Source organism: Mercenaria mercenaria, chromosome 10 (genome assembly GCF_021730395.1).
Source record: "Mercenaria mercenaria strain notata chromosome 10, MADL_Memer_1, whole genome shotgun sequence".
NCBI classification, from domain to species: Eukaryota; Metazoa; Mollusca; class Bivalvia; order Venerida; family Veneridae; genus Mercenaria; species Mercenaria mercenaria.
In genome coordinates, this window is record NC_069370.1 from 25,578,716 (window position 1) to 25,603,417 (window position 24,702).

Here is a 24,702-nt window from a genome sequence, read left to right on the forward strand (position 1 = left end):
CTGCACCACTGAAATTAAAGTCATTCAATTTTTGTCCCTGCATGGACACCATGAGTAAGGCATTAAGCACTTTCATGTTCACTGGTGAATGGTGGGTGGTCTTTACACATTCAACTGCTGAAACCTCTCTCACAATCTGAAAGTACAAAAAAAAAGTATTTGTTATTTTCCCAGAGCAAGGATAACCAAGGATGGATTTATATTGTAAAAGTTCCTAAGATATGACATTTATCTTGTGTTCTTCTGCACAATGAATTGCAACAGTATTTCTGTTAAATATTTGTGGGTGTTAACAACACCATTGCAGCTTTTTTACACACAGAAGCAGGTTCTGTATTTCAAGTTTAACTATGTATTTTACTGCAAGCAGCAAGTTTCAGAAAGAACATGTATACACACCAGCTGTGGAGGTTGGTAGAAGCAGTCCCACTGTAGCGACTTTGCTCAGGTTTGGGTGAGACTCGGACAGATTCACTCTATGGTGCTCAAAGTGTTCATCTGTGGCAAGGGTGGCTTTCGCCTGTGCCCATTCAATAACCCCCCTGTCTTTTCAAGGGAGAAGAGTGATGAAAGAGCCTGAAATGAAACATAAGTTACAATGACATGTTTCAATAACTTGACAAAATGAATCATAACTTTTTTGTTGTTGATAAGTTTCTTGTTGTTTTTTTTTCTTCTAAAATTTGTTGGACCATACATGATGCTGTAAATATAGTCAGTAAATAAATAAATCAATGTTTATTTAGCATAGAAATATTGACTTCCTTGAAATACAGCAGAAGAGAATTCATTCATCCCTTTTATCGACTAGCCCGGTTCTTTACGTGAGAAAGTAGGCAGTTGCTTATTTGGAACTGGTCTTTCCCAGGAACGATGGTTAGGTAACCTGCCCTAAATTTTGTTATTCCACTGAAACTTGTATCATTTGGTCTTTTCATGTTTACTTTGAGAGATACAAAAGCAAAGTGAAACAAAATATATCATAGTAGATAATGTTTAATATTTAGAAATTAATAGCATCTTAAACAATGGTAATTAAAGCATCCTCGAAAAAGTTTGCTTCAGTTCATCCGGAACAATGATTTCAAACTTCAGTCAAAGAATCACTGGTCATTTTAATACAGTTGCCTTTCTCTGCTAATTATTACTCTATAGATAGCAATTAACTTACCCATGCATGCCGTCACCAACTGTTATCCCATTTCGTTGCATAAACTAATTATAATCTTTAACTAATTATAATCCAGTCACTCCTGCTCCAATTAACTGCAAACTTGTGAAAACACAGACTTTCATCAACACGTGTCGTCTTAAACCCTTATCAGTACACGGTAAACAGCTAGCTACACTGTGTATTCATAAACTTCCCCGATCGATATTTACCTGAGGTATCTCACAGGGATGAAATCACTTACTGATTTAAGACGCTGCGCTAATAACTGAGGCACCGCGCGGGATAATTAAGCGCTGCGGGAAGCTGTATTGCGTGTTTTAAGCGCCGCGGTAGCGCGGCGCCTTATGCGGCTGGGGAAGAGCCTGGAAGCCCTGTATAAAGTCAGATGCCGTACCGCGAAATTAGAATTAACTCCCTTGGCGAAAGTGAAGGTCACATGCACCGGAAACCCGATGGGTTTAAAAGTAAACAAGGACTAGAAAAATGATTTTCTGCTTGAAATAATAGTGGAAAAGAAAAGGTTTACGAAGTTAATAGGAAATAATAGCAACATAATACTGTTTTTTCTTTCCTTTCTTCATTTATTCCCTTAGTACCGCGAAAATAGGTGCAAACAGGCTAAAGTGTTTGAGACTGCCCCTCGAGTGAATTTTTGTTTCATGTTTTGAGACCTCATAGGCCTTTGTTTTTCATACATTGTATACCAAACTGTTCAGAAAGAGTAGACCTGTCATTCAAGAGAGGTTGTTTTGTTCGGTACAATAATATTTCTCTTATATGACATGCACTTTGCTTGTCCACATTCTGTTTTGTAAAAAATATCAAACTTCTTTTTCAAAAATATTTTGAAATTAGGTCTGTACTTACTGTGTGCCTAAAATATTTCTCCAGGTACTCCCAGTGCTAAAATTGCTACAATACATCTACATTTCAAAAAGTTACCAAAAAATTGCAAAACGAAAGTGAAAGTAGAGCTGTCAAAATGACAAAATACTCCTATATTTCAGAAAATATGTAAGTAAACTGTATTTCAATACTAGGAGTACCTAGATAAATATGTTACAGACACAAACAAAACGTATTTAAAGAAAAAATACTTTTGAAAAAAAAGTTTGATATTTTCTACAAAATAGAACCGTGACGGTCAAAGTACGTGTAATTTTAGACAAAATACTTAGTCTCAAAGAAGCTTACCTTTTTAGCCCACCATCATCAGATGGTGGGCTATTAAAATCACTCTGCGTCCGTGGTCCGTCCGTCCGTCATTCCGTCCGTCCGTCCGTCCGTTAACAATTTCTCGTTATCGCATCTCCTCAGAAACTACTGGGGGGATTTTGACCAAACTTTGTCAGAATGATGTATTGGTACCCTAGTTGTGTCCCCCGGAAAATCAGACTGGTTCAACAATTTATGAGTGAGTTATGGCCCTTTGTTTATTTCTATAATTTACATAGATTTATATAGGGAAAAACTTTGAAAACCTTCTTGTCCAAAACCACAGAGCCTAGGGCTTTGATATTTGGTATGAAGCATTATCTAGTGGTCCTCTACCAAGATGATTCAAATTATTTCTCTGGGGTCAAATATGGCCCCGCCCTGGGGGTCACATGGTTTATATAGACTTATATAGGGAAAAGCTTTGAAAAACCTCTTGTCCAAAACCACAGGGCCTAGGGCTTTGATATTTTGTATGTGACATCATCTAGTGGTCTTCAACTAAGATCGTTCAAATTATACCCTAGGGTCAAATATGGCCCCACCCTGGGGGTCATATGGTTTACATAGACTTATATAGGGAAAAACTTTGAAAATCTTCTTGTCCAAACCACAAAGCCTAGGGCTTTGATACTTGTAATGTAGCATCATCTAGTGGTTCTCTACCAAGTTTGTTCAAATTATCCCCCTAGGGTCAAATATGGCCCCGCCCCGTGGGTCACATGGTTCAAATAGACTTATATAGGGAAAAGCTTTTAAAATCTTCTTGTCAATAACTACAACATTCAAATTTGGACCACATGTATATTTTTGAGTGGCAAGATGAACCTTGACATGAGTTGACCTTGATTTTGACCTAGTGACCTACTTTCACATTTCTGTAGCTACAACCTTCAAATTTGGACCACATGCATAGTTTTGTGCACTTGAAAAAACTTTGACCTTGATTTTGACCTAGTGACCTACTTTCACATTTTTGAAGGTACAGGTATCAAATTTGGACCATATGCATAGTTCCGTGTTTCAAAATGAAATTTGACATTGATTTTGACCTAGTGACCTACTTTCACATTTTTGAAGGTACAGTCTTCAAATTTGGACCACATGCATAGTTTTGTGTTCCGAAATTAAATTTGACCTTGATTTTGACCCAGTGACCTACTTTCTCATTTCTCAAGCTACAGCCTTCAAATTTGAACCACATGCATGGTTTTATGTACCGAAACAAACTTTGACCTTTACATTGACCTAGTGACCTACTTTCACATTTTTGAAGGTACAAGCTTCAAATTTGGACCACATGCATAGTTCTGTATTCTGAAATAAAATTTGACCTTGATTTTGACCTAGTGACCTACTTTCACATTTCTCAAGCTACAGCCTTCAAATTTGGACCACATGCATATTTTTGTGTATGGAAATGAACTTTGACCTTAAGATTGACCTAGTGAGCTACTTTCACATTTCTGTAGCTACAGGCCTTAAATTTAGACCACTTGCATAGGATTGTGTACCGAAACAAACTTTGACCTTGACATTGACCTAGTGACCTACTTTCACATTTTTGAAGGTACAGGCTTCAGATTTGGACCACATGCATAGATTTGTGTTCTGAAGTGAAATTTGACCCTTGATTTTGACCTAGTGACCTACTTACACATTTCTCAAGCTAAGCCTTCAAATTCGGACCACTTGCATAGTTTTGTGTACCGAATTAAACTTTGACCTTAAGATTGATCTAGTGACCTACTTTCACATTTCTCGAGCTACAGCTTTCGAGTTTGGACCACATGCACAGTGTTGTGTACGGAAATGAAATTTGACCTTGAGCTAGTCAGTAAGTCTTGAAATTTGGAACACTCAAAAATGGCACTTGGTGGGCGCCAAGATCACTCTGTGATCTCTTGTTATAATGTATTCCCTACTTCCTCTTAACAATTCAGTGTATTTATGATAAATAGAAATGGTATTCGAAGAATAAATTTCCAAAATCAAAATTTACCTGACGGGTGGTCTCCAAACACTTTACATGAACCTTAAAGATAATAGTGATATTTGGGTGCACAGAATCTAGTCCCAAAATGCACCCACACTGGTACTGATGATAAACCCGGACAGAAAATGAGGGTTTTTTTACCTGTAACTTTTTTATTTCTGCAAATTGTTATCCATGGTTGGTATCAAAATAATGCTTAACATTTGCTGAAAACTTTACATAATTCAAATTTATATTTAGTAAGCAAACTCACACGAAGTGAGGGCCTGAAAGGAGTATGTAAAATCAGGACTGTACGAACGTTGATAAATTCGACCGCTTTGTCATTTACAAAATTTTCCCCATAGTATTATATTGAAACTTTCCCAAAAATGCTGCAACAGTCATTCTGGATCAAATAATGAAAAGTGACACAGTGTCAGTCCTTTATTTGTTAACAGTGAGCATGCGTAAAAACACACTCTTCCCCAGTAAGTCATTTATTTATACAGAATATTACCAATTTTCTTTTGTTTACAGCAGTTGTTGTTGTAAGTGGTTGCTATTAGATGGTGTGTTCAGTTATATAAATAACCGATTGCAATTGAATAATTCGAAGGCAGTGGCTAGTGAACCGTCACCGGTGCAGCAGACCCGAGGTCTAGTGCACCGTCACTAATAGAATGAAGTAAGATAAACCTTGACTTACCTGTTAATTTACCGTTTTACCTTAAAGGGCTGATCTCCGTTCTTCGGCAACAGTGGTATCCATCATTTACTAAGCTACATGTATTTCCGAATGACATAATGAATTTCATTGATCCTTTTTTTTTTTTTTTTTGGATTTTCCTGAATACGGTATATCGTTATTTTTGTCAATTAATTTTATTCAAGTTGAATATATAAGATTAATTATTGTCTGCATTTGGATATATATGTATGTATATCAAAACTGAAATTCAATCTTAATTTTAGATTTATTATGTCAGTGACAGTTGACAATTAACTCTTCTGTACATTTACGGTGAAAACTGTTATGATTTCAATATTTGTTATACTATTAATTAAAAAAAGCTACATCTTACAAAATCTATGATAAAAACTGTGAAAAACAATAAAGATTAAATTAAAACAATAAATGGAGGTCTACAAATGTAGGCTTTGTTGGTAGCTTGTTAAAGTTATTTAATAATTAGCTTGGGCGTGTTTGTCTTTTGTATTGGCAGCTCTGCTCATGAGATAGTGAATCTAAAATTAAGTTCGGATTTCAATTTTGATGTATCCAGATACAGACAATAACTAATCTTAAATGGACATAGATATACTTTCAAGATTCAAGATTTTTATTGGCTCAAACATTTTACAATGTCTATCGCCATACTACAATCGATGGCAGTTATATATACAAAATATGAGAAAAGTATGTTAGTACAAATGAGTGAGAGACATATATAAAATTGACATACAGTAATATATAATTCCATTCACACTGAGACTAACAAACACATATTTTAACAGACAAACAAACACACTAGTATACTGCCTACTGTAATCATTTACAACGTTATTTACAATATTTTATAAATAGTATCTATACTAATTAATTAATGATTCACGTTTGATAGTCGCTAAGTAGATAAACTTAGCTGTTTTGTTCACTAGCTGAACATGCGTTGTATTCATAAGACTTTTGAATTTATTAATATTAGGCCATGCACAATAATAATTAGGTAAACATTCGTATCTGAGTTCTCTATACTTAGGACACACTAGAAGAAAGTGATATTCTGTTTCTATTTGATTCATATTACAATTACTGCATATTCTATTATTTCTTTCAATATTTCTATGTCTTCCTTCTTCAATAAATAATTTATGTGCTGAACATCTTAACCTAGTAAAAGCTATTCTATGTTTCTCATTCAATATCAGACTAAGATACCTTTCTACACTAAAATCACATTTAAACATACAATACGTTTCTAATTTTGGAGAATTCCTAATTTCGCTAAACCACTGTTGTAAGTATTGATCATGAACTCTTTGAATAACTGCATTTAACTGTATATTTGTAATATCCTGACTATTCCATAAAAATGCAAAACCTAAACTCTTAAGAAGATCTTTTACTTGAACTGACCACTTGTTTATATGATTTCCATGAGCATCCTTTATATCGAACAACCTGTACATCAATGAATATGGGTTTTTCAAAATTCTGTACCAAAACTTAAGTATGCTTATTTTTCTCAAAACAATCATGGGAACTCTTCCAAGTTCGCCATAGACTGCTAAGTTGGAAGTCTGTTGCCGAACACCTAAAACAGATTTCATAAACTTCAAATGAACTCGTTCAATGTCAGGAGCTTTATGAAAACCCCATACTTCTGAACCGTAATTTAAAATAGGCATAATCATTGAATCAAACAGTTTAATTTTTTCTGATATATCCATGTGCAAATTACCGAACAGTGCATTTAATGAAAATACCGCTTTCATAGCTTGTTTAGACAAACATTTCTGCGACTGAAAAAATGAACCATTTGCTGACAAAGTGACACCCAAGTATGTGAACTTGGTAACAATATTTAACTTATGTTGACTGTAGAACAAATCAACATTTTCTGGTCTATTGCCCTTTTTACATACCATGACAACAGTTTTGTTTATATTGACATTTATACCCCATGTTGTACAATAATGAATCAAGTTATTTAGCATATTTTGCAAACCTTCCTTTGAATATGAAAATAAAACAGTGTCATCTGCAAAGAGCAGTAAAAATAATTGTATATTATCTAAGCTAAAAGCATCTATTGCATCATTCATCAAAAACGCATACATGTCATTTATAAAGAAAATGAAGAGAAGGGGAGACAATGGCTCTCCTTGTTTTACCCCTGAATTACTTTCAAAGAAATCTGATAGACTTCCTTTAATTCTTACACATGATTTAACAGTTTCGTATATAGATCGTAACATTTTTACAATTCTAAAAGATGTTCCATATCTAATCAATTTAAGCCAAATACCATTTCTATATACAACATCAAAGGCTTTACGAAAATCTACAAAAGCACAGTAGAGTTTCTTATTTTCATCATTTAAAACTTTATTTATAATTGAATTTAAAACAAAAACACAGTCTATCGTGCTTTTTCCTTTGCGAAAACCAAATTGAAATTCTGTCAATAGCTCATTTTCCTCTGCCCATTTTCTTAAGCGTGTATCTAATAATGTTGAAAATATCTTTGAAAATATACTAGTTAATGTTATGCCTCTATAATTATTAACATCGCTCAAATCACCTTTTTTTGGAACAGGAACTATTATACCTTTAGTCCAACTTTTTGGATAGATACCATTTATAAACATATGATTAAACAACTTACATAAAATAGATGATAAAATCGTATTACATTCTGTAAATATTTCTGCAATAAGCTTATCAATACCACCGCTTTTTCCACACTTTAACGAAGAAATAGCTTTTTCAACCTCTTTTGTATCAAACTCTTTATCTAGCTCTTCAACATTATTAGCAGTTAGATAATCATCATGTAAAAGCTCACTTTCTACATCATTATTCACGAATACATTTTCCCATGCAAACAAGTTTTTGAAATAATTATGAAATTCTTCTTTAGTCAATGAACTTTGTGCAGTTTTTTTGTTTTTAGCTCATCTGATTTTTTGAAAAAAAATGATGAGTTATTGTCATCACTTGAGCGGTTGTCGGCGTCGGCGTCGGCGTCGGCGTCTGCGTCGGCGTTGCCTGGTTAAGTTTTATGTTTAGGTCAGCTTTTCTCCTAAACAATCAAAGCTATTGCTTTGAAACTTGGAATACTTGTTCACCATCATAAGCTGACCCTGTATAGCAAGAAACATAACTCCATCTTGCTTTTTGCAAGATTTATGGCCCCTTTTGTACTTAGAAAATATCAGATTTCTTGGTTAAGTTTTATGTTTAGGTCAACTTTTCTCCTAAACTATCAAAGCTTTTGCTTTGAAACTTGGAATACTTGTTCACCATCATAAGCAGACCCTGTACATCAAGAAACATAACTCCATCTTGCTTTTTGCAAGAATTATTGCCCCTTTTGGACTTAGAAAATCAGTTTTCTTGGTTAAGTTTTATGTTTAGGTCAGCTTTTATCCTAAACTATCAAAGCTATTCCTTTAAAACTTGCAACACTTGTTCACCATCATAAGCTGACCCTGTACAGCAAGAAACATAACTCCATCCTGCTTTTTGCAAGATTTATGGCCCCTTTTGAACTTAGAAAATATCAGATTTCTTGGTTAAGTTTTATGTTTAGGTCAACTTTTTCTCTTAAACTATCAAAGCTATTGCTTTAAAACTTGCAACTCTTGTTCACCATCATAAGCTGACCCTGTACAGCAAGCAAGATAACTCCATCCAGCTTTTTGCAATAATTATTGCCCCTTTTGGACTTAGAAAAATCATTTTCTTGGTTGAATATTATGTTTAAGTCAACTTTTCTCATAAACTATCAAAGCTATTGCTTTAAAACTTGCAACAGTTTTTCACCATCATAAGTGGACACTGTACATCAAGAAACATAACTCTGTCCTGCTTTTTGCAAGAGTGATGGCCCTTTTTAGACTTAGAAAATCATGGGTAGGACAATATTTCTATTATAAAAAAAAAAAACAGATGAGCGTCAGCACCCGCAAGGCGGTGCTCTTGTTAAATCTTCTTATTTCACTCCAGAATTTTTGCGGATTACTCCTCGCTAAATTATGCAAGTCACCTTTCTGTTTCACTTTAAATTTTGCTTTTGCTTTTCTTTTTACCAGTTTATACCTTTTCCGGGCAATTTTTAAAATCTCATAATTTTCTGCATTCTTACAGTGTCTATACCTTTTACTTGTCGCTTTAAACACAACTCTGGCGTTTTCACATTCAATCGTATACCATGGGCTTTTAAATCTACTATCAGACTTCTTACATTGACCATGTGTTTTTTGACCAAAAACACTATATGCTTTATTATAAAGACTATCAGCAATTTTGTTTATGCCAATATCAAACTCTGTCTCGGAGCCAATTACACTGTTTACTATATCATCAAACTCCGAAACCGTATTGCTAATAATGTCTTTAAATAATGGTACCTTTTCAGCCTTCCAAACAAGTTTCTCGTTTGTACTAATATTACTATCGTTCTCTTTCCCTAAAAGACAGTTGATAGAAAAATTAACCTGAATTGGAGCATGAGTGGAACATGTTTGAAAGTCATGTACAACAAAATCTGCAACAGACTTAAATAGATCATAACTACACAATGCATAATCAATCAAACTATTACCTCTGACGGTCATATTTGTAAAACTTCCAATACCAGCATCATCCCCTATTCGGCCATTAACAATTTTCAAACTACTACTCAAACATAAATCTATTAATTTTAGACCAGACGACTTTATACAGTTATCCATGGTAAATCTATGCGGTAAATCAAAAGCCATATCTATACAATCATTTTGATCTAGTACATGTATATATCTATTAAAGTCCTCACTTGATTGTATAATATCAGAACGCTCACCACATCTTGCGTTTAAATCTCCGATTACTGAGACTTCGCCTAGTTCTGTATATTTACATAAACCTTGTTCAGTTTTTTCAAAGTATCCAACTTCATGCATAGCATAATATACTGAGTTGCTAGGAGGGATATACAAAAAGAACACATAGATATCTTTTTCCATATTGAAAAAATCTTTACATAATTTGATCCATATAATACCATTTTCATCTATTTCAGTAGTACTAATACCAGGTTTAAGGTAACTTTTGTAAAACAAACAAATTCCACCATGACCCCGTTTACAGTTAGGTGACATGCTTTCTTTTCTAGGAATTTCTATAGATTCGTACCCATCTAATGAAAAAGTATCCGTATTTCTCTGCCATGTCTCACAGAAAAACAAAATGTCAAAATTTACTACAAAGTTAACAAAATCTTCATCACATAAACAGTTCTTAAGGCCTTCAACATTCCAGGAGATTACACTCAGTTCATACTTTTCTCCTGCCCTCTAACTGTTACTGACACTTGTAGGAACTCCTTGGGTGCCCTCCGTTCCGGTGGCTGGTCTGAACGCATGATTGTCTACAAACAATTTATCCCTCACAAGTACTGCTCGCTTTCCTTCTGCTCGCGCCTTAATCAAATGCGGTATAATTGCCTTTCGCTTTTCAACGACCTCTTGCGGATACTGGTCTGATACATTGTAAGGTGTGTGTTTTAGATTAATCGATTTCAAGCTATGTTTTATGAGAGTTTTAGAATCCGATTCGAACTTGACCACAATTGGGCGAACCTTACCCGGCACTGCTTGACCAATTCGATGAGCTCTTACAATCGAAAGTTTGTTTTTCGAATCTGACATATTCAGCACATGCTCACAAAAGTCTACAATCATCTAATAATACACCTGAATAAGAGGTCGGAGCTGGAGGGGGGAGTGTAGTGGGACCAGACTCTGAACTTTCCGCTGTGGGACCAGATTCTGTATTCCTTGCAGTAGCATTCTCATCTACCGTCGAACTCGTATGTGTAGAAGGGTTTATTGTTGTAGTAAAAGAAACCCGACCTTCTGGAATACCGAAAAAGAGAAGATTATCTCTCATTGACCTGCATTTTAGGTCGAGGACACTTTCTGCCTGTAACGAGTCATTTGAACAAGATAATTCATAGTTCTGCATTTTCACTTCAGATAAATCTCTGTTTATTTTTTCAATGCTTAATTTGTTTTCTTTCGTACATGCTGATACAGTGTCATATTGGTCACCGATAAATCTCTGGCTAGATTCAATGTCACTGATCTTTTGATCCAGGCTATTTAACCGTGCCGTTATAGAATCAATACTAATCTGAATTGTTGTCAGTTGGCCTAATTTCGTGTCAACATTATCTAATCGCTGCAAAATTGACTGCAAAATCTCACTATTACCGTTATTCAACTGTTGTGTTTGTAATACTAGTAATAAGGGCTTGGCGCAAAACTGTTGTATCTTGTTCTTTATTTATATACACTTACAATAGTTTTGCACCAAGCCCTCGGTATGCTATTTATGAAAATTAAAAATTAATTATTTCTTTCAATAAAACTCATTCTGTCATAACTGAACGTTCTTCTTAAGAAGCATTCCGCCATAATAAACTTTCTATTAATAGACCATATCTGATAGCAGCACAATGTTTTTAATTGGTATATCGGTAAATTAAAAGGTAAGTCAAGGTTTATTTAGATTAGAATCATCTTACTTCATTCTTCTAATAATGATCATACATATAACTGGTGACAATAAGTTATAATTATAATTCAAAGAAAGCTATATTTTATATAATTTGAGGGGTATATGCATAAACCACGTAAATGATTGATTTTGTGAAATTGACTTTTTGCGAAAAATTGGTGTAACTTTGAGTGATACATAATGTGTCAAAATTTCATGGCTATAGCATGATTGGTTATTGAGATATTGATTTGTGATCAAACCACGTAAATTATATCACATATTAATGTTTGTGCAAAAATCACGTAAAGTGATATATGTTGTAACTACCAACGGTATTGAAGTATTTGTTCTATGCAACAAACACTCCTTTAGATTTACAATTCTTTTGCATTAAATATTTTTTCAAAAATAATATAAGAATATTCTGCATAAACCTATTAAATACAGACACACTCTTTTTGTACAGAATGTTTTCTTCAAGTGTCTTAATTTAAGTTATGCAAAAACAACGCAAATAAAGATATACCACTTTTGCACATAGAAACAGTTCATGTTGTCTTAAGAATATTTTCTGCATAAATAAAGTAAATGAAAATACGTGGTTATGCTTTGCAAATTGAACATCTGTTGTTCACACCATTCAGAACACAAACACGTTTAATGAGTGTTAATTGGTTTTATCAGAGAACATGGTGATACAAAGGACTCATGTTCTAAGATAAAACAATGTATCTGAAATGTCTCAACAATGTTTCCCTAACTTTCTAATATATCAGTTTACAGAATAACAAGTCTAATGTACATAGATTTCTAAAAAGAATTGCTGGGATAACAATTAAAAAGGTATGCATATTTAATATTTTGAATATTAAATTGATGTAATATAATTTATGAATTGCTACAAATATAGTTTTGCCATATTGTTATACCAATAATTCTACCAAAAATTCTAATTATTTTATTATGTATAAAATTTAATAAGTGAATAGTTGGAGTATATTACGGATTATAGTAAAACTTCTTAAAATAAACAATAATATGAAACTAACTAATTTATTATGAAATCAAAATGACTGATGATATACACAGAGTGATCATTACATTTACCGTTTTACTTATATTTTCAAAGATTTTTTCCTGCATCGTTAATTAATGCCATCATATTTATTAATCATTGTACTATTTTGAATGCGCTTTCTTCTGTTTTAGATGATATCTGATTGTGAAGATGAGTTTTTCAAGTCACTGGACATTGACAACATTTCTAATACAGTAGTTAATAATGCAATATATCAGACGGACATTAGCATGGTCGCTGAAAATGACGCAGAGTATGAACAAAATGTTATAAACTACTACATTGCAACTTCTGATTTAAGATCCGTTGACAGTGAAGTACATCCAACAAATAAAAGCACGGTCGATGAAAAGGCAACGGCTATTGATAACGCAGCAGCTATGGTAGACGACAGTAAGGTAGTTGAAATAGCGGAGGGACTGATAGACAGTATTTTTGTTGAAAACGCCACAGAAAACGCTGCAGATCAGACGGACTATAGCATGGTCATAGAAATTGAAGCAGATTATGATCAAAGTATTATAAATTATTATATTAAGGCTCAAAATGCAAAAGATAAGTGTTCTGTCGATGAAAATGCAGAATATCTGACGGATAATAGCGCGATTATTGAAAACGAAGCAGACTATCAGGAAAGAGTTATAAGTTACTATATTGCCACCCAAGATACTGAGAGTGAATTAAATGTCATAAATGTTGCATCGAGAAAGCAATGTAATGACGATGACATGTGCAGAGGCCAATCACCTAAACCCAAACGAAATAAATGGCGCAAAAAGCCTACTCGTAAAAAACTTAGGTATATTGACAATGAAAATACTACAGGAAGAAAGGACAACGTTGATAGTGGAAGTGAAAGCGAAAATATTCCTCTCAGCCATTTTGTTGGACTTGGAAAAAGAAAGTCGTACGAAAAGGATAGCTCTGAAAGTGACAGTGGGTTAGATAAAACATATCATCCTTCATCCAAAGATCTGAATTCCACCGATTCCGAATATATGTCAGATGCATCGGAAAAAACAAAAAGAGATCGTAATCGAAAGAAGAAAACTAAAAAACTAATTGAAAATGCACTTAAGAAAGCTCGTAAGCGTCCTAAAATGCAACCACAACAACAAAATAAAGTCATTAAAAGAATGAAATCAACAACACCCTCCATCTACAAAAGAAATAAAAGATCAGACATTTCAGAAATGTATGCAGCAGTAAATGCAAGTATAAAGGAAAATCTTATACAAAACGCAAGGATCAGGGTAGCTGAAAGAACAATAGATAAACTTCTCACAAAGAGTTCTCTAACACGGGTCAAAGTACCAGGCCATGGTAACTGCTTCTTTGAAGCTTCAATAAAATCAAGTGGATCAAATAAAACCGCGGAGGAATTAAGGGAGCTATTATGTGAACATCTTGAGGAAAAATCTGAGGATTATGCCTGCTTTCTACTCAATAAGCACAAACCTGATGATGACGAAGTCTTTCTGAATGAATATCTAAATGAGGTAGAAAATCTTAAACGTGATGGATATTGGTCAAACAGAGTGGCTGATTTTTTGCCACTATCTTTAGCAAATTTTGAGAAGAACTGTGTCATCATTTATACAAACAAAGAGGAGCAACACATCATTAAGATACAACCAAATCTTGTAGAACCAGCGCGAAGTTATGTCATTAACCTGGCATATATCTCTATTCCAGGACTTATAGAACACTATGACGCATGTACGGTTGACAATAACATTGATACACAGAACCAGTCTGTAAATGAGGAGAATGCAAATGAACATAATATTGACAAGCTGGTTGCTACACCATTAAACAAAAATGTAAATGGTACTCCAAGAAAGTCTACACCATTAAACGAAAATGTCAATGCTACTCCAAGAATGTCTACACCATTAAACAAAAATATAAACGCTACTCCGAGAAAGCCTGCAAATTACAACACTCCCGTGAAAAGGCATTTAGTAAGAAAACGAAAGGCTACACCAGAGAACTGGAAACGAAATATAAAGAAAAAACTACGATTAAGTGGAAAACAGTATATCTCAAAGTCAGGAAAAATTGTACCTGAAAAGACAGTAAAAGACGTTGACTGTACTGAGTGCAAATATAAGTGTGATGAAAAATTTTCAAAAGAACGAAGGAATCAATTGTTTCAGTTTTATTGGTCATTGGCAAATTATGAAAGACAAAAAGACTTTGTGTGTACCAACATATCCACCAAATCAACAAAGTCGGTTCTTGATGAAAATGGACAAGTTGTGCCAAAGAAACAAAAAGTGAGAAACAAATTTTTCTTTGAGCTGAATGGAGAAAAAGAACAAGTATGTAAAGATTTCTTTTTGTCAACACTGGCCATTTAAGAATCATTCATGTAGCATGCATTGCATAATAAAGAGGAGGGACATTTTTGTGGTACAGAAAGAAGGGGAAAAAGTACTCCGCCAAATAAAATTTGTGATGAAAGAATAGAATTTGTAAAAGAACACATCAAGTCTTTTCCACGCGTTCCGGGACATTACACACGTAAAGATTCAAATAGAGAATACCTTGGTGCTGATCTGAATATTACAAGAATGTATGACCTTTTCAAACAAAAGTGTGCAGAATGTAAATATGAACCTGTGAAGAGTCAAATGTACAGAAAAATATTCAATGAAGAATTCAATATTTCATTTCATATTCCAAAAAAGGATAAATGCAATGTGTGCTCAAAGTACGAGATGGCAGAAAGTGATGGCACACTTACTGAAAATATGAAACACAATTACAATCTCCACCAAAAAAGAAAGGCTATAGCCAGAGAAGAAAAGGACAGGGACAAACAAGAGTCCAAACACCAGCCAAAACTTCATGTTTGTGCATTTGATTTACAGGCAGTGTTGTACACACCTTGCTCATTAGTAAGTGTGATGTACTATATGAGAAAGTTATGCGTGTATAACTTATCTGTATATTCTTTAAAAAACGGGGACGGATCTTGTTATTTGTGGACAGAAACAAACGGCATGCGAGGATCAAGTGAAATCGCAACCTGCTTACGACTGTATTTGCTCGCATTGCCAACACAAGTGGAACATGTCATATTATATTCTGATGCATGAACAGGCCAAAATAGAAATCAGATCATGGCCTCAGCACTCCTTCATTTCGTCACACACAATAGATACATAAAAACAATCGATCACAAATTCCTGGAGAGTGGGCACACTCAGAATGAATGTGACAGTGTTCATTCAGCTGTCGAGTTTGCTAAGAAAAAAACTAAAATATATGTTCCGAGTCAGTGGGACACCGTTATAACTATGGCACGACGACGAGATCCATACCATGTAGTTCCACTTAGATACTCAGATTTTCTTGATTACAAAGATGTAAAGAAGAACCAAATTAAGGTCCAGACTAACGCTCGAGTAAAGGTATACACATAACTTACAATATTCATATTTTTAACTGCATACAAAACAATAATCATAACTTCGCATTTGTTAAAACAGTAGTTTTAGTTTATTATTTCTAAATATTTATTATAATAGTAAACTTAATTTTGCGAAAGTGTACAGTTCTTACATTTGTTTTTCAGGTGTCATGGATTCAGATCCGACACATGCGTTTTGTGAAAGACTTGCCCGATACTATGCTGTTCAAGAACGATCTTAGGGATGATTTTACAGCTATAAAGATCGCAAGGGACGTCAAACTCAACGAGGTTGTACCCAACAAATACAGACAGAAACTCCCTGTCTCTGCAGTTAAGAAGAAAGACTTAATGACATTGTGTAAGAATGGAGCAATTCCTAAAGATTATCATGAGTATTACAAAAACTTACCATCAAGTGCCACAGTAAAGGATAGATTACCAGAGTCAGATGTAGAGGAATCTGATGGTGATGAATCAGACAACTAACCGAACATCAATGGTTGCTTAACTATTGTATATAAACGTATTGACTGCAGAAGCGATTCATAAACCTAAAGATTATAATTAAGATCTAGTCATAATTTTAAAAGACTATGAAATTTAGTGATAAATGACAATCTTTTGAGCATGAAGTGAAAAGGGAACTAAACGTTGCACAAGATTTGATGTCAAAATAATTCTATGTCTATTAAGAAATGTAAATCTCAAAGTAAGGAACATTGTGATAGTTTTTGAGTTTGATGGTATATGAGAACTGATTTAATGACACGGAATCTAGGATTAGATTTTGTTGAAACAGTATGGTTTGATGCCATATGAAGACTCTATAAGACTAAATGACCTAATGTTTTTTGTCTGTATGACACCAAAATATGCTACAACAACTGTATATGTCTTTGAGCAGACATATATTTTAATAAATATCATAAACAGAGTGGTGTTATAACTTTGTTATACTTATAATCATTGCTACACAATAATTTCGTTTAATGTGTAAAATAGTTCGTAAAAGACGTTGTTATACACATTTTAAAATATACTGTTGTCTCGAAATGTTTGGTGGAAAAAACAAGTATTCTGATATAACCTTATTATTTTAGTCAAAATATGCTATTGACTATCAAAAAAGTTTATGCTACAACAGAGCAAATCCAGTCACATGTTTTTTGTTTAAGTAGACATTGCGCTTTTTGAAAACATGTGAACATGGAATAATAACGTCTCTATAATTTATATGCATGGTTTTTACAGACTTAAATGTTTAAACTTTTGAAAAAATATTTTCTGCAAAAGAAACGCAAATTGATATACAGTCTAACCTGTACTAACGGTCACCTCCGATCAGCGGTCACCTCCGTTCAGCGGCCATTTTATGACGCCCCCAACGGATTTTCCTCTATTTTATCACTTTATTCAGCGGCCACCTGCCATCCGCGGCCACCGGCCACCGAAATTGCCTCCCGACCGCCGTAATTGACCCCTTTCAGCGGCCATTTTTCTTCCAAAACCAATTATTTTTAGGCAATAATCGCCGAAGATACCCGATTTTTGGGAAGCACGTGATTGCTAAGTTTCGCGTGACTTCACCTAAGAACGACAAAATGACATGAGCTTCTCAAATTTAAATGATAACCAAAGGTAAATCCCCTTTTGTTATGATCAAATGGCCAGTAATTATCGGCAATTGTCGTGTCACCTCGTGTCAATTTTGTTGTTCACAGTTTGACCTCGGTTAAAGATAATACTCGATAACTAATTAGTAGCATAAGATTAGTGATTTTTTTTATACTTCTGTCATCACAATACTATTAGATATACGAAATTAATTGTGTTTGAAAAAAATATAAACCACTCTATCTTTTACGGAACGTAACGGCAATCTTAGATATTAGCAAGACAATAAGCGCGGAAGTAGCTTCCCTTACCAAAATGGCGAAAATTGTAAACAAACTGTTTTGAAGTTAAAAATGTCTGTAACAATTTTTGTAGTAAAAAAAACCACGCCGGATTTTAGATTGCTAAGAAAACCATTCGTATTGCGAAGGCAAATGCACGTCATTGTATCTGTAATAATAATGGGAAAACCCAAACAGAATGGGTCTAAAGCTAAACTGTCAAAGTCTGAAAAATACATACATTGGCTGCACCTCCGATCAGCGGTCAACTGGCTTAAGCGGCCACATTGTCTGCTTCCCTTGGCTGGCTGCTTAAGACAGGTTAGACTGTACATTGGTTGTGCATAAAACTCTTACCATTAAAATGCCACAGTGTGTCTGTGGAAAAATGAAGTATAAAAAAATACGTGGTTTTCGCACGGAAAGAAAATTATTAAATGATAAAAACCTGCATGCATAAACATAGTTTGATATTCATCACCCTTTCCTATAATGCTACGTACTAGGGAATATTACACCATTTAGCAAACGTTTATACACACCCAACAATTAAGTGGTATCATCAAATTCCAGTGCAAAAAAAAACTAAATAGTTTTTTCTTAATTCTGAAAAAAATTCAAAATCAGATTTACGTGGTTTATGCATATACCCCTCAATATAACAAAAATGACGGTGCACTAGACCTCAGGTCTGCTGCACCAGTGACGGTTCACTAGCCACTGCCTAATTCGAAGGTGGTCTACTTTATCATCTATCCGGGTTTATCATCAGTACCAGTAGGCCACCAACTGGTAAAACTCTTGTATGTGAGAATGAGGCGTAAAAAAAAAAATTGTTTGTTTCCGGTGGCCCGACCTACCCTATTTTTTTACCGCCGACCCTAAACTTTTTTAGCGGTAAAATCGGGCCGCATATTTTTGCAAATAAGTATATTATTATTTTTATAGCTCTTTGCACGAATGGACTACTCCACCGATCGGGCGAGTGGTTTTTACGTGGTAACTTTACTAAATTGAGAAATTAATACATCAGGCAAAATTACCAGGATTGACTGGAATTTACCTGCGAATCGTAAAAATATCAAAACATCATGCTGGTAATTTTCCATTCCACAAACACGTGCGCCCTATTGTAGTATCTTATTTCCATCGCGGTTACTTTTGACACAAAAAACGCGCGTGGTGCATTCATTTTTCAATGTCATCGCTTCAAATTTTCAACACCGCTTGAGAACTAATACAGTTTGAGTTCTATAACAATTTTAATAAGATATCGACAGGAATGTAGGCAAAATTCTTTAAAAAACGATCAGATTTTCATATAATGTTTTGTAAAATTTCAAACAGCGCGATCTTGATTATTTACTTCTTTCTTAAAGTAAATAAACGGTACATACTATGGTAATAAAATTCAGACTCTTGACCAGAATGTACAAAAAACACAATTAAAAAATCTTAAATAATGAAAAAGCGGCAGCAATTTAAATACATGGAGTAAAACGATTTTTGGCAAACAGATTTCTGTTAGCACGGCAGAATAGGTTATGTGACCTCGTGAACGTAAATAGAAATGTGGTTTTAAAATAAAGCAGTATGATGTTGTTGTGGATTTTAATAAGTTTTAAATTATTCATAGTACATGTATTTTTTGACACAACACTTTGTTAGATATTCTTTTCAAACAGTAATGTAAATTCCTTGAGGGCAAATAGGTCACAGAGGTAGGCTATCCACTATCATCGTTCACGACACATTTACATGTCAGTTTATTCGGGATATTGCACATTCGCTTTTAAAAAAAGATAAAGAAAAAACTTTTTTATTGATTTCTTCTCAACAATTTAAGGAATAGAGAAAGTACGATCAGACAGTGATGTGTCACATGGCGCGAAAACATGACGTGATGCCATGACAATCTCGGGCAACTATACCGCTTTGATCTCCACTTCAGATGCCATAATAACCGACACACTTCTTTTAGCTCTTTGAGGGGGTGTTAATTGATGATGAAAACAAGGCTAATTACTTAGTTTATCATCAGAATAATTACCGATAATTATTAATGTTTTTTTTTCACTTTCAACATGGGTCGACGTCGGGTGGATGATGATTATTGTGTCCATATTTTGGGACACTTTTCAAAATAATTATTTTTCGGGATAACAGATTGCTACAGTCTTCCATTTTTAATTATTTTAGAAATAAGTCCTGTTTCTTTGAGTCATATGAAGTTATGACGTCTACAACATCACAATTTATGTGATAGAATTGGAGGTCCACTGAAGTCTGAGCAGCTCTCCTAGATTTCAGCAGTTGGTGGACCTGCTGAAAAAAGTTAAAGTTGAGGCCTGCAGAGTCTTGAAAAGTCAGGTTTTAGATGGGATTTACAGGGTTTTCCCTAGCCCCAAAAAAGGTGGTAAATTTACCACTTTTTTGAGGTCCATGTCCCCCTTTTTAGCTCACATGTCACAAAGTGACAGTGTGAGCTTTTGTGATCGCGCAGCGTCCGTCGTCCGTCGTGCGTCCGTGCGTAAACTTTTGCTTGTGACCTCTCTAGAGGTCACATTTTTCATGGGATCTTTATGAAAGTTGGTCAGAATGTTCATCTTGATGATATCTAGGTCAAGTTCGAAACTGGGTCATGTGCGGTCAAAAACTAGGTCAGTAGGTCAAATAATAGAAAAACCTTGTGACCTCTCTAGAGGCCATATTTTTCACATGATCTTCATGAAATTTGGTCAGAATGTTCATCTTGATGATATCTAGGTCAAGTTTGAAACTGGGTCACGTGCGGTCAAAAACTAGGTCAGTAGGTCTAAAAATAGAAAAACATTGTGACCTCTCTAGAGGCCATATTTTTCACATGATCTTCATGAAATTTGGTCAGAATGTTCATCTTGATGATGTCTAGGTCAAGTTCGAAACTGGGTCACGTGCCTTCAAAAACTAGGTCAGTAGGTCAAATAATAGAAAAACCTTGTGACCTCTCTAGAGGCCATACTTTTGAATGGATCTTCATGAAAATTGGTCAGAATGTTCATCTTGATGATGTCTAGGTCAGGTTCGAAACTGGGTCACGTGCCGTCAATAACTAGGTCGGTAGGTCAAATAATGAAAAAACATTGTGACCTCTCTAGAGGCCATATTTTTCATGGGATCTGTATGAAAGTTGGTCTGAATGTTCATCTTGATGATATCTAGATCAGTTTCGAAACTGGGTCAGCTGCGGTCAAAAACTAGGTCATTAGGTCTAAAAATAGAAAAAGCTTGTGACCTCTCTAGAGGCCATACTTTTGAGTGGATCTTCATGAAAATTGGTCAGAATGTTCATCTTGATGATATCTAGGTCAAGTTTGAAACTGGGTCACGTGCTATCAATAACTAGGTCAGTAGGTCAAATAATGAAAAAACCTTGTGACCTCTCTAGAGGCCATATTTTTCATGGGATCTGTATGAAAGTTTGTCTGAATGTTCATCTTGATGATATCTAGGTCAGATTCAAAACTGGGCCACATGAGCTCAAAAACTAGGTCACTATGTCAAATAATAGAAAAAAAACGACGTCATACTCAGTTCAAAACTGGTTATGTTGGGACAGGTGAGCGATTCAGGACCATCATGGTCCTCTTGTCTTAGCAAAGGGGGGCATGAGTTTTCCCAAAAAAACAGTTTTTCAAATTAATTAAAAGTTAATTTCAATCAATTTAAACTATTAAAAGCCCAAAAGAGTATCAAAGTATTCAAGCAAATCCTAACATGTCCCCCAAAATAGTCTCTTTTTTCCAGAAAAATAAATTTGGGGGGACATGATGTCCCTCAAAATAAATTTCCTAGGGAAAACCCTGGATTTATAGTAGTAAGACGTTGAACAACCACTTGCAGCTTTATTAATTCACAATTTGGGCATACCAGTCAAAACTCCATTGTCTAGCATTTCCAGTTAATCCAGAATTTTAGACTGGGGTAGGGGGTGATGGTATTAATCTCAATGCAGATCAAAGATGCAAATCATATTCCTGGCCAGTGTGCTTTTACTTGGTTTTAGTTTGAAATATAAATGTTGGTTGTTGAATAATATTCAATATTAAAATTATTTAAAGAGAGAATCCACAGCAAGATTTCATTCAAGTTTCATGTTTAATCAAATATAAACCATGTTCTCCGCAAGTAATTGCCAACTTCTCCACATGAATTAGCGGCGGAGAATGAATGATATAGGACACAACGATCCTATGACCACTTGATCCGTAGATCGACTGCTCTACCTATTGAGCTAATCGGATGGGCTACTCTGGAAATGAAAAAACAACAACAACAAAACACAAACATAAAGCATATATTTATTTCATAATATTTGAATACACAATCAAATGGCATTTTATATTGCTAAAACATCATCAAAGTCATTGTACATTCAGGTGTAAATCAAAAATAACAAAAGGATGCATGTTTATAAGGTTTATAATCTCCCTGTTTGAAACTAGGATGGTGTTAGGTTTAAAAAAAAAAAAAAAAAAAAAAAAAAAAAAAAATGCCTACCTACCTACCCTATTTTTTTTTGCCATGTCACTGGAAACAAACAATTTTTTTTGTTAGGCTTGACAAAAAGCCATGTACATGTTAATTCTTATTTCAAATTCATTCTAAAAAGTTCTTGACCAGAATTTTATCCATAACATAAACATTCTTGGTCGAAATTCAAGAAATCCAATTTAATTTACCTAACTCCTAACAGTCTGGGGCCTTTTTATGGATGGATTTTCAAATAACTTGGCATGAATGTGTACCACAGTAAGACGACGTGCAGTGCGCAAGACCCAGGTCCGTAGCTCAAAGGTCAAGGTCACACTTAGACGTTAAAGGATAGTGCATTGATGGGCGTGTCCAGTCCATATCTTTGTCATCGATGGATGGATTTTCAAATAACTTGGCATAAATGTGTACCACAGTAAGACGACGTGTCATGCGCAAGACCCAGGTTCGTAGCTCAAAGGTCAAGGTCACACTTAGATGTTAAAGGATAGTGCATTGAGGGCGTCGGCTCTTGTCATCGATGATGGTTTCAATACTGCATGATGTGTACACGTAGACGACTGTCATGCAGACCGTTGTGCTCAAGGTCAGTACCTTGATGTTAAGGATAGTGCATTGATGGGCGTGTCGTCCATATCTTGTCTGAGGATGGGTTTCAATAACTTGGCATGAATGTGTACCACAGTAAGACGACGTGTCACACGCAAGACCCAGGTTCGTAGCTCAAAGGTCAAGGTCACACTTAGACGTTAAAGATCATCTTTCATGATAGTGCATTGATGGGCATGTCCGGTCCATATCTTTGTCATTCATGCATGGATTTTAAAATAACTATGCATGACTGTGTGACACAGTAAGACGATGTGTCTCGCGCAAGACCCAGCTCCGTAGGTCAAAGGTCCTAAACTCTAACATCGGCCATAACTATTCATTCAAAGTGCCATCGGGGGCATGTGTCATCCTACGGAGACAGCTCTTGTTTTTAATATGATTAACGTTAATTTCTTAGCTCGATAGGGATCGTAGTTAGGGCCTCTCAAGTTTATAGCCAACATTTTTTTCCAAGTGTAAAACTCTAGTCGATGAATTGATTTTTTGAGAAAGTAGTTGCAATGTATGTGAAAGACTGTGGAAGGGAGGGGAGATAAGCAATATCGACATATGCTTTTCCATGCCTTCGAATTCTTTGTTCAAAATTTACAGGCAGAACATTTAACTATTCACATTCTTGATTTCTGTTCCAATAATTGCAAAAATTGTGATAAATATCAATTAAAAGAAAATAAAATTGGGCCTAAGCAAAAAAAAATATTTGATGCATCTGACGAGATTCGAACTCGGACCTCGCGCATGGAAAATATGTATGCTAACCAAGTGAAGTGTGACACAAAAAATGATAAAATTATGTATATAAATAAATTTTGTTAGGACAGCATGTCTAAATTCGTTTTACTTTGACATTTTTGAAATTATTGGCTTTTCTACATTAAAAAAGAATAAATAAATGATGATTTTGTTATTCAAACACTGCTGTAATATAGCCTACATTATTATTCATTATTGGAAACAAAAAGCGGGCCGCTTGAATCATCCATAAACTCGTTACATGAAGAAACCCGAATAACACCGATTTCATTAATACCACGAATTTTCAACTCGATAGAATAATTTGTTTTGATAATTCGCCGCCGGATTGTTCATAAGCAATTTTATTTTATCAAATGTCGTCCCGAAAATGATTTATTGCACAAACTGCACGGCAGCAGTTCCGGGAATTATGGTTAAAAACAACAACAACGAAAATGGTGAAGGTATAGAACATATTCCCAAGTTGAACGGTATATAGGTTTACTTTGACATATACACGTACACATTATCTATAGACCGTATTAATAAACTTCGTTAATTGCAAAAAAATTTTTGCTACATTATAATACTCCCAATAATTGAACTTGAAACAAAAATACCCAACTCACTCACTATTAATTCTATTTAAACAAAAAAAGAAAAATCAAAGCTTTCACATGATGACTATCGCCCTCTGAAACAGCCAGATCTATATGCTTTCTCGTCGAACTGAGACTTGTATGGAAGGGAGTGGAATTTCGTCTTGCAGCTTGCTTAGTGTTGCCCTAGTC

The 24,702-nt window shown here is 34.7% G+C and overlaps 2 protein-coding genes across 3 annotated transcripts in view; both read left to right on the forward strand.

Moving 5' to 3' along the window:
• Window positions 1-24,702, forward strand: part of LOC123559602 (BAG family molecular chaperone regulator 1-like) — a 71,538-nt gene that overhangs the window by 1,168 nt on the left and 45,668 nt on the right. The gene's annotated exons all lie outside the window — the stretch shown is intronic.
• Window positions 12,639-17,070, forward strand: LOC123562282 (uncharacterized). Its single transcript, XM_045354927.2, has 2 exons — window positions 12,639-16,134; window positions 16,299-17,070. The coding sequence occupies exon 1, from the start codon at window positions 12,847-12,849 to the stop codon at window positions 15,076-15,078; it is 2,232 nt and encodes a 743-aa protein (XP_045210862.2). The 5' UTR covers window positions 12,639-12,846; the 3' UTR covers window positions 15,079-16,134; window positions 16,299-17,070.

Coding starts and splice junctions, on each gene's coding strand:
- LOC123562282 (XM_045354927.2), top strand. CDS start 12,847: ATGATATCTGATTGTGAAGATGAGTTTTTCAAGTCACTGGACATTGAC.